Source organism: Mustela lutreola, chromosome 5 (genome assembly GCF_030435805.1).
Source record: "Mustela lutreola isolate mMusLut2 chromosome 5, mMusLut2.pri, whole genome shotgun sequence".
Taxonomy (NCBI): Eukaryota; Metazoa; Chordata; class Mammalia; order Carnivora; family Mustelidae; genus Mustela; species Mustela lutreola.
The window spans coordinates 48192450-48211123 of NC_081294.1; the positions used below are offsets into that span (position 1 = coordinate 48192450).

Below are 18674 nucleotides of genomic sequence, written 5' to 3' on the forward strand. Positions count from 1 at the left end.
GATCAGGCAGTTGGTTGGTCACGTGACCAATGTTAATGAAGCACCTGCTTTGTGTCGGGAACTGGACAGGGAGCTGGACAACGCCACGATGAGCCACATCTTCCTTATCCTTTCCACTCCATTCTGGAGCTTAATGCTTACCCTTGCTCTAAACACAAATTGGGTTGTGTCTAACACGAATTGTGCTGGATCTTGGTTCCTTCGTTTACAAAGTGAGGAAATTGTGTTCAGTGACATAGGCACAGCTCCCTGCTCTAATATTCTGACTTGGACCTGAACTTCCAAACCCTTCCACTTAGGAAAGACACATTCCTTTCTGCGTGTTTCTTTCCCCCCACCATGGATGGGGGGCTCAATATTTGATTTCATCTCTCTCACATACACAAGATGTCCCCTCCCACCACAGGAGCTTCGAGCATGAATTGTCAGAAAGTGTGGCATTCCAGCCACACTCTCCATCACAGAGGTAACTTCTCAGACCCCAACAGTCTGAGCCCTGGGAGTCTGACATTTGTCTGGGAAACTTAAAAGCCAATGGTTCTTTACAAAAGTGAGCTCACAGACTGAATAGTTTCTGCAAGCCTCCTCTGTCTTTTCTTGCTGAATTTTCATGTCACTCATCTTTGTGGCACTAAATGCATTTAATATAAATATCCAACCTATCTATGTGTGTTCTTCCCCAGCAACAGTAGCCGTTACTGAAGAGATCAGACTCAGATTTCATCATCCCCTGGGGGAAACTGAGACCTGATAAGGTTGATTTCCCTAAGGGCACATGATTGGTAATTTCAGGTGAGAACTGAGTCCCCCAAACTCCAGATTTTGTCCACTATAAACTGTTTTGTGAATTTCACATTTGCCCTTAATAGGTCTGCCCCTGCAACTCATAACAACCAGCAAATGTCCATATTCGAGGGGAAGGCAGAATGAATTAAACATGACATCAGAGGTCATGTTTACTGCATAACCCCAGACAACACTCTTAGAAGTTTCAGCCTTCAGAGTCTGTGTTCTCTTTTTTTGTTTTGTTTTGTTTTGTTTTTATTGTTATTACTCTGTTTTCTGTCCATCTCTAGAGTTACTACTGGAACCAGCTTTATAAAATATTAACAATTTATTAATTCACTGAAGTCTAGACATAAAGGAGCCTAGAAATTTACTCTGAACTCTTTCTCTTTTTTTTTTCCATGTATAGGGAGCTGTTTCTGAGCATTTTCATGTTTATTTAACTTTTATTTGTTTCTTTAAAAAACAGTGGTTAGATAATTCATCCTAATGGCTAAAATTCAAAGCAATATCAAAGCTTTATGAAGAAGCCTTGTTCCCACCTCCACCCCAAGTCTACCACTGTAGAAAATTGTGGAAAAAAAAGAAAGAAGAATATAAATTTAAAAATACCATAATCTCAGTAGCACAAAATACCTGCCATCAACATCCTGGAAAGAACGTCCCACCCATGAACAGTTAGGAACATCATGAACACAGGAGGATCAAGGAGAAAGTAGAAAGCGTATCCATCTATTTCCTATTAAACTGCCTGTCGGTTCAAAGACTCCACCTCAGATGGAAGTCCTTTTATTTTTATTTTACAGTCATTTTTGTGGTCTCAGAATGCTCACTTGCCTCAGGCTGCTTTCGCATTGCCTTCCCTACCAGGCCCCAGCACTGAGAGGGCGACTTCAGAAGACAGACCCTGGGCAGACCCGAAGGGACTTCCAGGTCTTCAGAATGATGATTCATTGACAAGACAACTCAATTTCTCCTTGCTGTGGACCACCAATAAACCTTTGCCTCATCAGTCTTCAGGTTGTAGCTCAGAGAAAACCCAACTTCAAACTAGCTTAAACTATAAAGCAATTTATTGACTGACGTTATTGAAAAGATCAGCTGCGGGCAGACTTGACTCAGTGGCCCCAGTGAGGTCACTGGGGACCTGGTTTGTGGCTGTCTCCGGTTCCTCAGAGTCTCCACAGTGTACCCCCGCTCTAGCTGCAGAGCACACGGCCGCCTACCAAGCACCTCTCTCGGTTGCTCACACGGGTCCAGTGATTCACATTCCCGCAAAAGTCCACCTGGGGTCACAGACTCATTGCTAAACTATCTGGGTCCCCAGGCTCAACAGGGACTAATTGGGTTGAGTCTGAGCCATATTCCCAAACCCTGTGTTCTAAAGTCAAAGAAGGTGATTCTGCCCAAGAAAAAGTGTGGTGCAATTCAAGAGATGCCCTCCCCGAAAGGGATGGGAGGGAGAGATAGGAAAAGAAAACCTGACCTTCCAAATAGCATGATTCTTTTCCTTACCCAAAAAAAAAAAAAAAGGCATTTTACTAATAAAGTGCTTTTTAGCTTACAAGGACGTGCTCTTTACAACACTGCAGAAAACAGCAGTCCGGCAAGGAAAAGTCAGCATTCTGGGAAATCGCAGTATTTGCCCAGCAAGTAACTAACTCCTAAGGGAAGTTAATGGTGCCCCTGCCCACCATAACCAGTCCTCTTCAGAGGAAAGGGAAGTGGGGAGGGCTGTAAAATTATTTGCCCTCAATTACTCAGCGAGGCTCCCAGTGACGAAACTGAAAAATGAAAAGGGGTCTACCATCAAGAAAATTCTGTTGAACTATGTATGAGTCACTGCAGGAACTCCTACCTGCAGTCCCATCTTGAAAATGCAGGGCCCGCGACTCCCGACGGAGACCATGCTGGTGTGAGGAGCTGTGTGAGCGGTCACCCATCCTGGGCATGTTCTGCAATGGGGCACCTCTTCTTTCTTTTGTTGGCTTATTAGTCTTTTACTCTCGGGTCAGATAGTGAAGTTAATCATACTCCTCAGTTCAAGGCATGAAGTCCTTATCAATCCGGTGAGCTCTCTTTCTTCTTTTCTTTTCTTATTTTGCCCCGTTGTCCCCTGACCTACAGTTTCATTTTTCTTTTTTCATAGGCATCCACTTTACACAAATGTGGTGGAGCCATTTCCCAAAGCACTTATACCAGCTGACATTCTCACAGCCAGCAAGAGAGAACACTTAGGATGCACCACGACTTTGCCAGTAACAGTCCCGCCAGACTTTTGAATTTTTTTCCAAGATGATGGGTGCACGATGATGTCACAATACGGCTTAAGGTTAAACTGATGTCTGGTGGGAAACATAAGAGATGCACAAAACATTGCACGTACAAATTTACAGGGTATGAATATTTATAAAGTAAGCACTCAGGTAACCAGGAACCACCCCCCCAAAAAAGTAAAATATTGCCAGTCTCCTGAAGTTCTGCTGACATGCACTCCAAGCCCATGGGTCTCTTCTTGATCACAAAACCTTCGTCCTCTCCTACAAATTATCACTATTCTAAATTTTTGCAATAGTCCTTCATCCTTTTTATGGTTTTCCACTTGTGTATGTGTTCCAAAATTATAGGTATAGTTTTGTTTTTGAACATCGTATGAATGACATATCATCTGTAAGCTTTTGTGTTTTGTTTCTTTCACTCAACAGTACCTTTGTAAGTTCATTCATGCTGTTGTGTATTCCTGTAGATTGTTTGTTTTCAATATTGAATATTTTTTCTGGGAACAGATATGCCTTAAATTATTTGTTCATTATATTATAGATAAACACTTCACCTTCTGTTTCAGTTATCATGAACAATGACCCCCTGGCCATTCTTGCACACCAACACTGGTGCACAGGTATAGAACCTTCTCTGGAGTACACTTCTGAGAGTGAAATTACTGAGAGGGGATATACATTTTGAAATATATTAGATAATGCCTGTTTCCCAAGACATCTACCAGCAGTGTGTAAGAATTTCTCCTACTCCACGTCCTCATCAACATTCAGTAGTACCAGTTTTTTTTTTCCCCCAAACTGGTAAAGGATAGGATAGCATCTCCCTGTGTCTTTTTTTTTTTTAAGATTTTATTTATTTATTTGACAGAGAGAAATTACAAGTACACTGAGAGGCAGGCAGAGAGAGAGAGAAGGAAGCAGGCTCCCTGCTGAGCAGAGAGCCCGATGCGGGACTCGATCCCAGGACCCTGAGATCACGACCCGAGCCGAAGGCAGCGGCTTAACCCACTGAGCCACCCAGGCGCCCCCTCCCTGTGTCTTTAATTTGCATTTTCCTCTTTACTAGCAAGGTTAAGAAATACTTTTTCTTTTATTTATGAACAATTTGGAACTGGGGAGCACTAAGGGGACAAATGCTTATTTTACCCATTTTTCTGTTGGGATTCTCAATTTTTTCTTATCATAAATTGATGTTTTCATATAAATTATGAGAAATTTACATATTTTGGATACTAGTCCTCTGCTGATTTAATATGCTGTAAATACAGTATATTTCTCCCACTTTGTGGAGTAGATTTGACCTCTTTACAATACTGAATGTTCCGATCAATAAACATGTTTTAACCTCTTATATCTAGATTTTCTTTAATATCCCTTAATAAAATGTTTAAATTTTCCCCATAGAGACCTTCAAATTATGCCTTGACTTTTTCCTGGATACTCCATATTATTGATGCTGTTTTATATGTATCTTATTTTTAAGTTTTTATATTGTTTGTTTTGGTATTCTGAAATGTACCTTTTTTTTTTTTTAAGATTGATTGATTGATTTGATAGACAGAGATCACAAGTAGGCAGAGAAGCAGGCAGAGAGAGAGAGCAGAGAAAGCAGGCTCCCTGCTGAGCAGAGAGCCTGATGTGAGGTGGATCCCCAGACCCTGGGATCATGACCTGAGCTGAAGGCAGAGGCTTTAACCCACTGAACCACCCAAACACCCCTGAAATGTACTCTACTTTTGAATGGTGATTTTTTTTTCCCCTCCAACCAGTAAACTCTCTTAATAAATTATCTGTAGATTATATTGAGTTTTCCATGTAGACAGTCATATTTCCTGCGAATAATGACAGTTTAGTTTCTTTGTTTTCAATCCTACATTTTTTTTCCCCCTTACCATGCTGGAGGAAAAATCTAGTTCCTTTTTCACAGAAATCTTGATAGCAGGCATCCTGTTTCATTCCAGCTCTTAAAGAAAAGTTTTCAGCTTCCACCTTGATTGTGTATTATGTTGTCGGTTTTATGGAGCTACTGTTTATTACGTTAAGAAAGTTCTCGGGGCACCTGGGTGGCTCAGTGGGTTAAGCCTCTGCCTTCGGCTCAGGTCATGGTCTCAAGGTCCTGGGATGGAGCCCCGAATTGGGCTCTCTGCTCAGCAGAGAGCCTGCTTCACCCCTCTCTCTCTGCGTGCCTCTCTGACTACTTGTGATCTCTCTCTGTGTCAAATAAATACATTAATTAATTAATTTAAAAAAAAAAAACAAGAAGAAGTTCTCTTCTGTTCCTAAATATCTAAGAAATTTTTTTTTTCATGACTGGATACTAAATTTTATAAATGCCTTTTATTCATCTGTTGAGATGATCAAGTGATTTTTCTTTCAGTCTACTATTGTTGTCACTATACTTTTTTTTGTCTTCAAAACATTTTATTTATTTATTTATTTATTTTCAGAGTAACAGTATTTATACTAATTTTTTAAATTTTTTATTATGTTATGTTAGTCACCATATAGTACATCATTAGTTTTTGATATAGTGTTCAATGATTCATTGTTTGCCCATAACACCCAGTGCTCCGTGCAATATGTGCCCTCCTTAATACACTAATTTTCTCTTCTGCATTCCTAAACTAAACTGTTTAGTCATAACACATTACCTTTTATTTTTACATATTCGTGGGTTGAATACACTAGTATTTTATTTATGCTAGCCTCATAAAAAAGAGAATGTTCCCCCTTTATCTATTCTCTAAAAGAGTCTAAATAAAATAAATTTATCTTCTTCTTTTTCTTTTTTCAGGCAATGTTTGCTAGAACTTGCCAGCAAAGCTGTTTGAACTTAAAGTTTTCTTTGTGAGAAGATTTTGACTACTGGTATGTTTAAAAAAAAAAAAATCATTAGAAAACTATTCAAGTTTTCTATTCTTAAACCAATATTAATAATTTTATAAGAATTTGTCCATCTAATTTTTCGCATTTATTGTTATAAAGTTTTCCATAACATTTTCTTATTTCATACTGTCTATAAAATCTATAGGAATGTCCCATTTTCATTTCTGCTATTATTTATGCCTTCCCTTCCCCCTGCCCCTTTTTTAAAATCACTTTCTAAGTAGCCTACCCATGTAAGAATCCCAGGTAACCCCTAGGCCCTTCCAGATCAAGTATTTCTGCACAGATGATTAGCAAGCCTAAGACCTGAGTATGTTGCCTGGGGACAAATGACTTTCAGAAAGAGTTAGAAAGTCTTCTCTTTCATTCTCAAAATCAACAGTATCTACCCTTTGAAATGGGTATGAGAATTACCATAGTTAAGGAAATTGAGTTTCAATTGGCAAAACAACCAATAAACAGTGGAGCCCCAATTCTACCATGCCTGCTCTTTCTCTCTTCTCCTTTCTTTTCTTAGAAACCTGAGTTTTAATTCTGCCATTTGCTAGCTGAAGTGTCCTTGGTGTATAGCAAGTTACATTTTTGGTCTCAATTTCTTCATCCATGAAATCATTTTTTTCTTCCAGTTTGAATATTCATAGACACAAGTATGAACCCAGTCTACAAAGTTTGCTTTGATATATCTAGAATATATTTCCATGTCAGTATTTTCATTTTGAATGGCTAACGGTTGGTTGGCATCCATAGCAGATCTTCATGTTTGTTGAATGCATGAATGAATGAATGGGAAAAATCAGTAAAGACCCCAAAGACCTCTTTCCTTGTAGTTGATACAATGCATTCCTGGTCAGCCCAATCATACCACACAATCTGACTCCCATCCTTTGAATATCTTCCCTTACTCCAAATCAGAGTGGGGGCAGGGAACCAGCAGCTTCACAAACCTTGTCTTGTGTGTTAAGCAAATGAGAGAAGTATCTACCATCATTCTCAGTACTAACCAATAGTTCAAGGCCTTCCCCAGGTCTTGTCCAGGAGAGAAAGGCTCTGATCAAAAGACTTGTATCCACAACATAATATTAAGTATTTTGAAAAAGTCATACCCTGTTCTCTCCATGAGAAAAGATTTTGTCAGCCAGAGGCACAGGCAACAAGTCTCACTTGTTGAATAGAACAAGCCAGTATCATAAGCAGCACCTAAGTTTCTCCAGCCTACTTCATGCCTGCAGCTTCTAAACTTGAGATAAGAGTGCCACTTACTGTTAGAGTCATCACACTGCAATATGAAAACAGTTCCTAAATCTCTCGAGCCTGAATGCCAAATGAAGACAAAGGACTTACCAGGAAAGATACAATTGACCTTTGATAGCTTATACTAAATACCAGAAATTGAGTAAGTGCTTTATAACCATAACCTCTTTTAGGCCTTAAAACAATCCTATAATTTTTATTTCTGTGGTTATTACTGGTTTTGTGAGCACACTCCAGGGTTTTGAATCCAACCACCTAGATCACAGCCTCTGAGCCAGTCAGTTGCCTGTTTTTGTACAGTCCACAAGCGACTATTTAAGTGGCTGGGAAAAATCAAAAGAATATTTCACAACATGAAAATTATTTAAATCAAGTTTCTGTGTCTATAAAGTGGTGTTGGAACATAGCCACACTGACACACTCATTTGCTTAGATATTCTTGGGTTGCATTTGTACCATAGTATATAGTTCAGTACTTAAGACAGAGACCTTAATATGGTCCTCACTGCCTAAAATATTTACTAACCTGCTCTTTACAGAAAAATTTGCCAACTCCTGACCTAGATTCTAATTTGAATATATCACCTGGGAAAGCCACAAAACTGATCCTGTTTCATAACGTGGAAGAACACCTACCAAGAGCAGTTTTTGAGGAACTGCAGGTATCTCCTTAAGATACCTGCGGAGTCTGACATAAAGGCCCTAACATGTTCAAAGGAAGCTCATCATTTTCGTTTACAAATCTTTTCCTCCCTTAGCCCAGTATTGTGTAGGGTCTTGAGTATGGACTTTAGGGTCAAAATATGGGATCCCAGTCTAGGCTCCATTATGACTTATTAATTATATGATGAAGTACAAATGTGCTCAAGTATAGAAGTTGAGTGCTTAGGCTTTGAAACTAGGTTTCAATCCCAGCTCTGCCTCTCACTAGCTTGGTGACCTTGGGTAAAATTACATAACGTCTCTGAACCTCTGCTTCCTTATGTGTCATATAGATGTAAAAAGACATACTGATTTCATTGGGAAGCTGTGAGGAAAAAAACGAATTTATGTATATAAAGTAATTACAACAGCGCTAGCAAAGCTGTGTATTTGCCATTGATTTCCCATCTTAGGATAAAGCAAACTTCTTCCTTTGACCTTCTAATGCTTATAATCTGCCCTCCATCTGCTTCTCTAGCTCCAAACTCTTCCCTTTGTTGCAGCCATTAATAGCCTTTCTCACCCAAATCATGCTTTTATTTCCTCACAAGACACTTGTACTTGCTATCTCCAGTGACCTCAGAACCTAGCACAGGACTTTTCTTTGAAATACAGCCCAGCACAGATGAAGCTCCCTTCTAAAGCCCTTAACAAATGTGTACATGTAAACATAACTTGAAAAAAGATAATATGGACAAGGAATTTTGAGCAGGCAATAGTAGTAAAATTAGAATCAAGATTCTTCTGAGTGTTGTAATGGCTGGATAGTTAAAACACAAACTTAGACCTTCAAAAACCAATTCACTTGTTTTCTTGTTTATCTTTCTTCCATTTTCCTCCACACTCTCCATTTCCCTGGTCACTAGACGAGTGTCAGGTCGAAGACCACACTTTTCACTAAATGAATACAATTAATAAGTAAATAGTGATGGTGGGGAGTTTGGGAATATAAATATGCACAATCTTATTTTTATCAAAAATTTGTGTGTGCTCAATTTCTAGTGGATATCTACCACATGACCAACTCAGCACCTCCTTTCCTGAGAATGAACTACCTTCTCCCATACATGGACATTTGGAGGACTGCCAAATTCTTAGAGGATTCAGGCCACAACTGATAGGCCCAGCTGGAATCAGAAATACCACCCCTAATTCCCCCTCTGGCCTGGTTAATAATTAGTCTTCCTTTTTGCCGACAGTGGTGCACAAAGACTTAACTGCTAGCAGCCATGTTCTCCATCCATTCACGATAAGGCTGGTTTGTAAAGAGAATGGAGCTAACGGAAAGAAAACAGGAGAAACAGTGAAGAGATCTGAATTGAGTTTGAATCTCAGTTGCCCTGGAAATCCTCCCAGTTCACTTCATAGTTTGTTCAATTTATCCTTCAACCATGCAACATGGTTATTTTTTTTTTAAATTGGTCTTTTTCCTTCAACTAGGTTGAGCAGAGTGTACTAATATTTTTTTTTAAGATTTTTATTTATTTGACAGACAAAGATCACAAGCAGGCAGAGAGGTAGGCAGAGAGTGAAGGAAGGGAATCAGGCTCTCTGCTGAGCAGAGAGCCCGATTCGGGGCTCAATCCCAGGACCCTGGGATCATGACCCAAGCCGAAGGCAGAGGCTTTAACCCACTGAGCCACCCAGACGCCCCTGTACTATTTCTTTAACACACTGCACAGTCAGGCCATCTAGAGATTTCTTAAAACCAGTGCCAAAGCCCCACTCCATAACAATGAAATCAAAATCTCTGTAGTCTGGGAATCAGTAATTTTAAGAGGTGCCAGGCTATTCGAGAGATTTCACTTTGAGGAATCAGTCTATTAGGAATACTTACTGTAACTAGGTAGGCAGAGATGTATTTGACCCTCACAAGATCAAAAAACTAACTTTGAAACTTTTAACAACTATCAGACCACTAGTGTTCCCAAATCTCATTCTAATTACAGTTCACATTAGAACTCTCACTTAGTTTTGGGCAAGTGCCACCCAGGACCTCCAAGATTATATCCTCCAAAAGTCAGAATTTAAGATTCCTTGTGGAATTTTGACCCCTAATCCTCCCTACATATACACACTCTTCTATAAACTATGTTGTGACTCTTATAATGTTACCTGTTTTTTCCAGAATTGTAAAGCAGCCAAAAATTGGTTTAGTATCTCCTAGCCCAACACCCTCAAAGTAATAAAATGGTTAAGGCCATAGGAAAGAGACTTCTTTGGAGAGTTGTTCAAGTGTTGTGCAACATCCAGCTGCTCCCCCACAAGCATATGGGGGCTCCTCTCCCTGCTTCAATTTAATCTCGAGAGCCTGGACTGTGTCCCTAGTGTCCCCAAATCTGTATTAAACATATACAGGAAAATAAAAAACTGGCCAACTAGCTGCCCAATAGAGAGGCATCTACTTGGCAACAGTCTACACTCCTGAGATTTAAGAAAAGGATGCAGGAATGTTTCACATACAGAATAGGCCTGTGGCCACATTAAACTGAACTTTGCCAGCTCTAAGACTAGAAACCTCAACAGAGCAAATCCCTGAAGGGTGGTATACCAAGAACTGGGTAAGAAAAGTAGGTATCTGGAAAAGATACTATCTTTATCAGTGATGGACCCATATTTCATTGTTAAGAACTTAGTTCCATGGCTGAATGTAGACCCAAGAGGAGTGAAAAAACACAGACCCTGGTAGCCACATCTCAGGGGAACAAGCATCTCTAGTACACAATCCAACGGTCTGTTACCAGTTCCCTTCCCATTGCAGGCTTCCAGCCTTCGCGAGTCTGAGTATAGCTTTGAAGGAAACGTATAGCTAATTACATAGACATTTTACCAAAATGAATGTAACAAAAAGTAATCAAAAGATTTATTATCTGAGTGACTGGAAAAAAGTTAATAGACCTACCCAGGGTAGGAACAAGAAGCTGAGATAATCTATTTACAGAAGCAGTCAAGAGGAAAAATAAAATTGCTGTTTTATAACTCTATGGGGTTCCTCTCTTTTAACATGTTATACTATATTTTTAGAGATCAAGTAAGTTTTTAAGAAAAGTAAATCTGAAGATTTTATAATTTCACATTTATACAGCTCGATATCCTTTATTTATCTATCATTCTTAAAGCAACTGACAAATCTAGTTTTCAAAGATGAAAGCTTGCTATTACTGAGATCTTCAATGTTTTCTGCAACTCCAAATCCAGGAACGTTTCACACAATCTCAGAACTTTCCTTTTTAAGGTGATTACTCTTAATGTATACATATATAATCATTTGCCTATGCTTGCCACTTACAGACAGTAACGCCTCCTAAATGATGAAGCAGGAGTCAAGCCATTCACATGACTTCTAGTTATATCTCTTTTAAGACTCTCCAAAAGCAAAATAACGAATATATGACATTTACTGAAAAGAAAAGGAGAAAAGCAAAAAAAAAAAAAAAATATATATATATATATATATATATATATATCCTTCATGGTCTTTCATTCATTTCATCAATTAGGACACACAGGGCAGCATCTTTCTCTATAATCTGGTCTCTCCTATGACCTGAATTTTCTCTTTGCTGTTCATTCTGTCCAGTACAATTGTTGCTATCATCAGCATCCATTGGTTCAGTTTTTACTCTCATCCCTGCTTCTGAATGAGGCAGATCATCAGGCAAAGAAGCCAGGCAATTCTGAATCATCTCAATGACTCGCTCCAGATGCTTCTGAAACCGCTCAGCTGTTTCAAGGCGTTGACGTTTCTGCACCTCCATCATGACTCTCAATGTCTCTCTTGCTTGGTGGGGTCGGTATTCATTTATGAGATGATGCACATGTACAAAAAGCAGCTTAAGATCTTCCAGTTTCTCTTCTCGTTTTATACTCCCAGGGCTCCTTATCAAGATATCTAAGAGATCTAAGAAATTAATAAGAATAGACATATTGAGTTTTCTCAGTTCCTTCTTATGATCAAATTGCATAGGATGAAGCCGTTCAATGCCCTGGCTTTCTAAAGGGCGGATGATAAGATCATCACATTGGAACTGATTGCCAAACATCATATAACTGTCTTTTATTGGAGGTGGAGGCTTGGGAGCTAGGCCTTCCTGAATATTTTCATCTGTATATTCCTTGATGTACTGCATTGGAGGTGGTGGAAGAGCACTCACTTGTTGCGGCTCACCCATAGCGGAAGAACAAGAACCTGTGGAAATAAAACAAAGATTTAGAGTACAGCTACAACACAAACCTGTCACCTTGGGTGACTACAGACAGTATTTTCCTTTTTCCCCCCCCTGGCAAGTTTGGGGCCCAGGACAAAATGATCTTAGTTTCTAAAACAACATGGAAAGGCTGCCATCTTTTTCTAATTAGCATTATATCGCTAAACATCCAACGACTTCTCCTTCTCTGCTTAAGCCTTTCATTGGCACACAAAAAAATTTAAGTAGTGGGACGCCTGGGTGGCTCAGTTGGTTGGATGACTGCCTTCGGCTCAGGTCATGATCCTGGAGTCCCGGGATCAAGTCCCGCATCGGACTCCCAGCTCCATGGGGAGTCTGCTTCTCTCTCTGACCTTCTCCTCGTTCATGCTCTCTCTCACGGTCTCTCTCTCAAGTAAATAAACAAAATCTTTAAAAAAAAAAAAAAATTAAGTAGTGTATTTTTATCTATAAATAAAATCTGGATCCCATATCCCTCACCAGTTATGTCGTTTCTTTTTCAACACACTTCCCTTCTGCCTTGGCTTCTGTGAGCCTCCAGTTAGGTTCTCTTCCTACTTCACTGGCCACTCCCTCTCAATCTTCTCTACCACCACTCCGCTACCCAAATTTTAATGCTGACCTGTCTCAGAGGGTTGCTCCGAGGCCCTGTCCTCACTCTAAATTAGGGAATCACAAACTCAAGTGCCAAGGGGAGAACACTGAAGCACTCTGGGGCAGGGATTCATATGAATTAAGCACATGCAAGCCAAATCTCAAAGTCTCCAGCCATTAGCATTCATGTGAGAAAGAAGACTCACTGTTCCTCAGCTTCTTGATTTCTTAAAAGGCAGCAAAAACCCGTATTTTATGTAGATCTCTCAGTTTTTACTTTTTTTTTTTTTCCTGGTCAGAGACAGTGAGCACAGGCAGACAGGCAGACAGAGTGGCAGGCAGAGGCAGAGGGAGAAGCAGGCTTCCTGCTGAGCAAGGAGCCCGATGTGGGACTTGATCCCAGGACGCTGGGATCACGACCTGAGCGGAAGGCAGCCCCTTAACCAACTAAGCCACTCAGGCATCCCAGAATCTCTCAGTTTTTAAATACTGGTAATTAATTCCAGAAATCGTCAAGTTCTGTAGGTTCAAAAAGAACTTATCTACAACGATCTTTGTGGTCTGTGAGCCAATAATTTTAGAGCTCTGCTTTTTATTTTCCGTTGGGCGGTATCAGTCAATTCCATGGCTTTTATAAAACACCACTTCTACCAGTGGTTCTCAACAAACAACAATTTTGACCACCAGGAGATAAATGGCAAGGTCTGGAGATATTTTTACTTGTCACAACTGGGCGATGGAGTGCTACCGGTATCTAATGGATAGAGGCTAGGGTTGCTGCTAAACACTAACAATGCCTATGACTGCTCCCAACAATTATTCAGCCCTAAATGTCAACAAAATATTGTGCCAAAGTGGAGAAACCCTGTTTCTACCTCCAATCCAGACTGCCTGAACTTCTGGATGGCTCATAAAGCATTCAGACCGCACCTGCCCCCCCCAAAAGAATTACCTCCTCTCCTCCCTACCATCAGGAATCTATCAAGTCTTGTTGATTCCACACCTTCACTATCTCAAGTTCATCAATTCTGACCAAGCCACCATTTCTTCTCCAGGAATATAATCGTTTCCCCAGGGATCTTTTTGCTTCCATTACTGTTCCTCCACATAATAGCCAGCATAATTGTTTTCAACCATCATTCCTTCTCTTTCATTGTATCCTAGCAGTACTGTCTTTAATGTAGTATTTCTACACTATTTTATAACTATACCAACTTCTTCTGGCCTGAGGTCTTTCCATATGCTTTTTTCTCTGCTTCAGGCAGTAGCTTAAAATGTCACCTCTAAAGAAATAACTTAGTGGAATAGTAATCAAAAACAGATCCTACCTTTCTTCTTTTATCCTCTGAAGCAGTATTTGATTTCTCTCCCCGACCAGACTGTAAGTTCCATGGGGAAAGAACTCTTATCATAGTTCTATGTCTACAACCTTGCACACAGAAGCTTCATAAATATTTGTTGAGTAACTTCATTCATTTCAGGAGGGGTCCAAATCAGTGGAGTTTGGAAACTGGTACAAACATACTTAATGTGTATTCCCTCTTTTGACTGTTTGTTTGTCTTCTAATACAGGACAATGAGTATCCAGGGATGATGACTTTGACAACAGATATCTGTGTACATACTATGTGCCAGACAGTTTACTTTTCTCAGGGCTGTGAGAAAAACTGCTCTTTCCACTTTGGAGATGAGACAATTGAGGCTCAGAAAGGTTGAACCACTTGCATAAAGTCATAGATTAAGGAGTAAAGGATCTAGGGCCTAAAGATCTCAAACACTACACTACACCATCTTTCAAGGATAAACAAAAAACACTCCCACCATCCTAGTGTTGCTTACAACCTATCAAGGAAAACAGACAAAAAATAACTACCAAGTTTTGAGGCTAATACAAAAGACAAACAGATCTAATTACCAAAAATAAGTCTAAAAATTACATATAGGAAAATGTATCACAAGCAAAATTAAAACACAATCCCATTCTTCTGGGAAAGGAAAATGCTTGCAAGCTAACCAAGAGCAAATACTAGAAATTTTATTTTGATTTTTAAAACATTTTCTGACTCCATCCCCACCAGAAGGAAAGCACCAGGACTTCAGGAACTGCCTGTCTTGTACACAACTCCACCTCTAGCATCTCAACACCTAGAAGATCCTTAATAAAGACCCCGTGGATGAGTTTCGTTTTTGTTTTTTACCTCTATTTTTTAAAACCTAGAAAAACAAACAAAAGAGGACAAGGAAAATGCGTATGCTGAATAAAGGCAGGAAAATATTCAGACTAATACATTTCTAAAAGCAAATTTCTAAAAACGATGCTTTTCATCTAACAGACTATCAAGATTTCAGATATTCCATCATTCAACAAATATTAGAACACCTTCCATGTGATAAGCACTGGATTCCAGCAGAGGTCACACTATCCTTTTGATGTGGTTCTTTTGGAATGTTTTTGATCAGATTTGATGGTATCCAGAGCCAAGGGCCAAGAAAGAATTCCTGAGACGTCTTTGGTGCAAAAGGTTGGGGACAGAACCCATGGACAGAAAGAGCTGGACTGGAGTCCTGAGGAGTGGTCCATTAAATACTTTCAAGTTGGGAGGGAGTTAGGGATAGGGTAAGCCTCCCAGGAAACAAGGTTTCCAGGACCCTGAGAAGGCTAGCTATTGTTAGGAAAGGTAATTTATTACTGGTTAGTAAAACCTCAGTCAAGAGACCCTTCAGATGTACATCAGTGGGTCATATACTTGGGGGATGACGGCTAACAAATATCTGGGGAGTAGAAACAAAGGAGGTTTCCAACAGAATTTTTATATGTTAAAGTAGACTCACAGGATCCTGGGGGTTGGGCTAAGGTTACCAGCTGCCCTTAGCAAAGTATTAACATTAAGGCAGCTGAGTTCCTAGAGGAATGTCACCCTGCCTGTTTCAAGGCCTAGTCAGCAGGCCGTAGGTAGCAAGGAAGTATAATGACTTTTTTTCTTTGTTTCCCACATCGCTCATACCAATATTTTTTATAGGAAAATTTCTAGAAGTAGAATTGCTGGCTCGAGGAATATCACCATTTAAACTTTTGATACTGCCAAATTAAATTCCAAATATATATTTGTTTCCTTTCTTGTCAGTTGTGTGTGAGAATTCTCCCATAATGTCTTGGGTTTTACCTGCCCAGTACCCAAGAGTGTTGTGGGGTGGCTGCAATGATGGTTTCTGTGAGAACTGGGGTGAGTGGGGTCTTTGCACCCCAACTGGTTTCCCTACAGGGCCAGAACAGCTAAAAGCCTGATTCTAAATCTGGGATGACATTCCCAAAGAAGAAAATGAGAGAAAGTGATGTGGAGAACAAAGGAGGAATGCAGAGAAAATTAAATCTTATAATCTGCAGCCCATCCACAAATACTTGAGATAGGCAGATTATAACACTCCTCCAGCAGCATCCAATGCGTCTTTAACATATGAAAGTCCTTTTGGAACTTCCCTTTATTTCTTCCAATCCCAAGGTATAAACCCACTTGCTCCATGTAATCCTGGGTCAGCAGGCAGCAGCAGCCACAACTTCAGATCCTAACCTCCTTCCTACATCAGAAGCACATAAAAATGTGCATTAGAGGTGTTTAATGCAGCGATGTTTGAAAAGAGAAGTCGGAAATAATCCATGACTTCATCAATATGACTGCGTAAAGTATTTCTATATAACACAATGCAGCCCTTAAGGAAAAAAATTGGTAAAACTTCATGGGGGCAGGGTTAAAAACACTGTGTCCTGTTTACAACACAGGACAGCTGCCATCAGTGATAATCAACTTTTTAACATAAATACAGAGTTACAGAAAGTTGAATGAAAAGTATAAAGAACATTCCATATTCTTCACCCAGCTCTCGAAATGTTAACATTTTCCCTCACTTGCCTTAGTGGTCTCCCTCAAATAAGAACGTTCCCTAATTACCAAAATCATGGAATTAGCACTGATCTGGTATTTCAAAAGCAATTTTAGACAGCCCAAGTTTCACCTCCCTCAGGCATCTTTCAGTTGGGGGGGGGGGGTCCTGTTTCGTGCTTCCCAACACCACGGGCATGCCTCTCTTCAAGCTGCCATTTTCCAAGGGCCAACTCCGTCGCAGGCACGTTTTAAATCCTCTGTCTTCCTACAAAGTCTATAAATTAAGTACTACTGTCAACTTCATTTACAGAGGAAGCTCCCGAGTCTCAACGAGGGGAAGGGTTTGGCACCAGATCAAAAGGCTAGTAAAGGGCTAAAGCAGAGGCTTTAACCCACTGGGTGGGTTAGTAAAGGCTAGTCTGGGTGGCTCAGTGGGTTAAAGCCTCTGCTTTCAGCTCGGGTCATGATCCCGGGGTCCAGGGATGGAGCCCCGCATAGGGCTCTCTGCTCAGCGGGGAGCCTGCCTCCCTTCCTCTCTCTCTGTCTGCTTGTCATCTGTCAAATAAAGAAAATCTTTAAAAGAAAAAAAAAAAAGGCTAGTAAAAAGCACAGCAAGAATTCTTATCCCTGTCCTTTTCGTTACTCGGTACAAGCTCTAAGACACCTAAGTACAGGAACTTGACAAGCCACGGAAGTTATGTGTGTATCTGCATCGCTTCTCTCGAATGAGCTTTTCAGAGGCAAGGTCTTTTGTAAAGCCAGCGCCAAGCGTTACAGTGGGTTATCCGACTCCAGAGTCACCTTCCACAGGGCTTGTTTGAAGATAGAAGCTTAACCAAAAAAGGACGGCGTTCCAGGGTCCCGCCCCCAGACACGTGACTGGTTTCATTTACGGTGAACGCGGTTGCTGGAAAGCGGCTTTTTAAAAACTCTCCACACGAAGTGACCAGGCGGCTTGGGGTCGGCCGGCCTCCTCCGCGCCCCACTAACTCAGCCGATTTCAGGATCGCCGCCTGAGGAGGGAGGGCGGGGATGGTCACTGGCAGGTGACAAAGGCCAGAGGCTAAAGGACTCGCCAACTCCCCACAGCTTAGCAAACCAGCGGCGCGCAGGACGAGAACTCGGGTCTCCCAACCTGCGGTCGGGCTCGGCCTCCGCACACAGAGAAAGCCCCGAGCCCGCCGCGCCGAAGCCACCTTCCACCCGGCTCCCCACGAGCAGCAGCGAGGCGGCGACCTCGGAGGGACGCGGGAGAGGGAAGTCAGAGAGCATACGCCCCGCACCAGGCCTACCCCATTCCCAGCCCGCCCTGAGGAAGGCGCGGGGTCCGGGAGGAGAGATGCACGCGGAACGAAGCCCAGAGTCGTCGCCGCCCACTCACCTCAGCTCAGGGTTTACACTGGAGCCGCCTTCGCCTCCGCAACCGAAATCCGACTTCCGGCCGCCTCCTACAGGAAGAACCTCCTGATGCTGTCTTTTGATTGGCTTAAAGAGCTGTCTTTTAGCCGAGGCTCTAGGCCCGCCTCCAACTAATCGCTTGCTATTGCGCCTGTGCATTTCTACTCCTGCTTGGGCGGTTTTGTTGCCTGCGGGATTGGAGATGGGGGCGTATGTGTTAGTATTTTATATCAGTAAAATTAGCAGTTGGTAAGCTTCACTCCTTATTTTTCTTGTTTTTTAACGCCTAGAATTAAACAGCGCATCCAAATGCCTTACATGCAAGTTAGAAAATACAGATAAACAGATCATTTTTAATTATAGCTGCTCTAATCCCACTGTCAAAAATAAAATTACATTCATTTTTAATCTGGAAATATTTGTCAACATGACTGGGAATCAGTAACGTTCTCAGTTTTCATTTCTTCACTATATATTCATATTTAATTTCATTGAGAAATTGAAACATGTCTAATTATATTTCCAGGTAACAGATTAACAAATATAAAAATTATTTTTTTCAGAGGTAATTTTCATAAGTCACAAATTTATAAATTCCTGGGAATCTTACAAGAGCATATTGGACATAAAAAATAAGGTTGTTATTCTGATAAAAGTTTTCAACTTTACCTCTTTAAGATTATTTGAAT

At 40.7% G+C, this 18674-nt stretch overlaps 1 protein-coding gene across 4 annotated transcripts; it reads right to left on the reverse strand.

Annotated features, from left to right (window-relative positions):
• Window positions 1-10739: 10739 nt before the first annotated feature.
• On the reverse strand, window positions 10740-18052 carry MED7 (mediator complex subunit 7). Of its 4 annotated transcripts, XM_059174145.1 has the most exons (3): window positions 17969-18027; window positions 17389-17600; window positions 10740-12093 (listed from the first exon to the last, which is right to left on the reverse strand). In XM_059174145.1, exons 2-3 carry the CDS (start codon window positions 17474-17476, stop codon window positions 11375-11377), a joined length of 807 nt encoding a protein of 268 aa, XP_059030128.1. In that variant the 5' UTR covers window positions 17477-17600; window positions 17969-18027; the 3' UTR covers window positions 10740-11374. The 4 variants fall into 4 exon arrangements, with proteins under 4 accessions (XP_059030128.1, XP_059030129.1, XP_059030130.1 ...); XM_059174146.1 differs by lacking the exon at window positions 17389-17600 and having other exon boundaries at window positions 17969-18052; XM_059174147.1 differs by lacking the exon at window positions 17389-17600 and having other exon boundaries at window positions 17880-17985.
• Window positions 18053-18674: the final 622 nt, after the last annotated feature.

What these genes read in the sequence shown, in the direction of transcription:
- MED7 (XM_059174145.1), bottom strand. Translation starts at nt 17,476, where the DNA reads ATGAAACCAGTCACGTGTCTGGGGGCGGGACCCTGGAACGCCGTCCTT. An exon ending in TCAAACAAGCCCTGTGGAAG is followed by an intron (nt 12,094 to 17,388) that starts GTGACTCTGGAG and finishes TTATTTCCACAG; the next exon opens with GTTCTTGTTCTTCCGCTATG.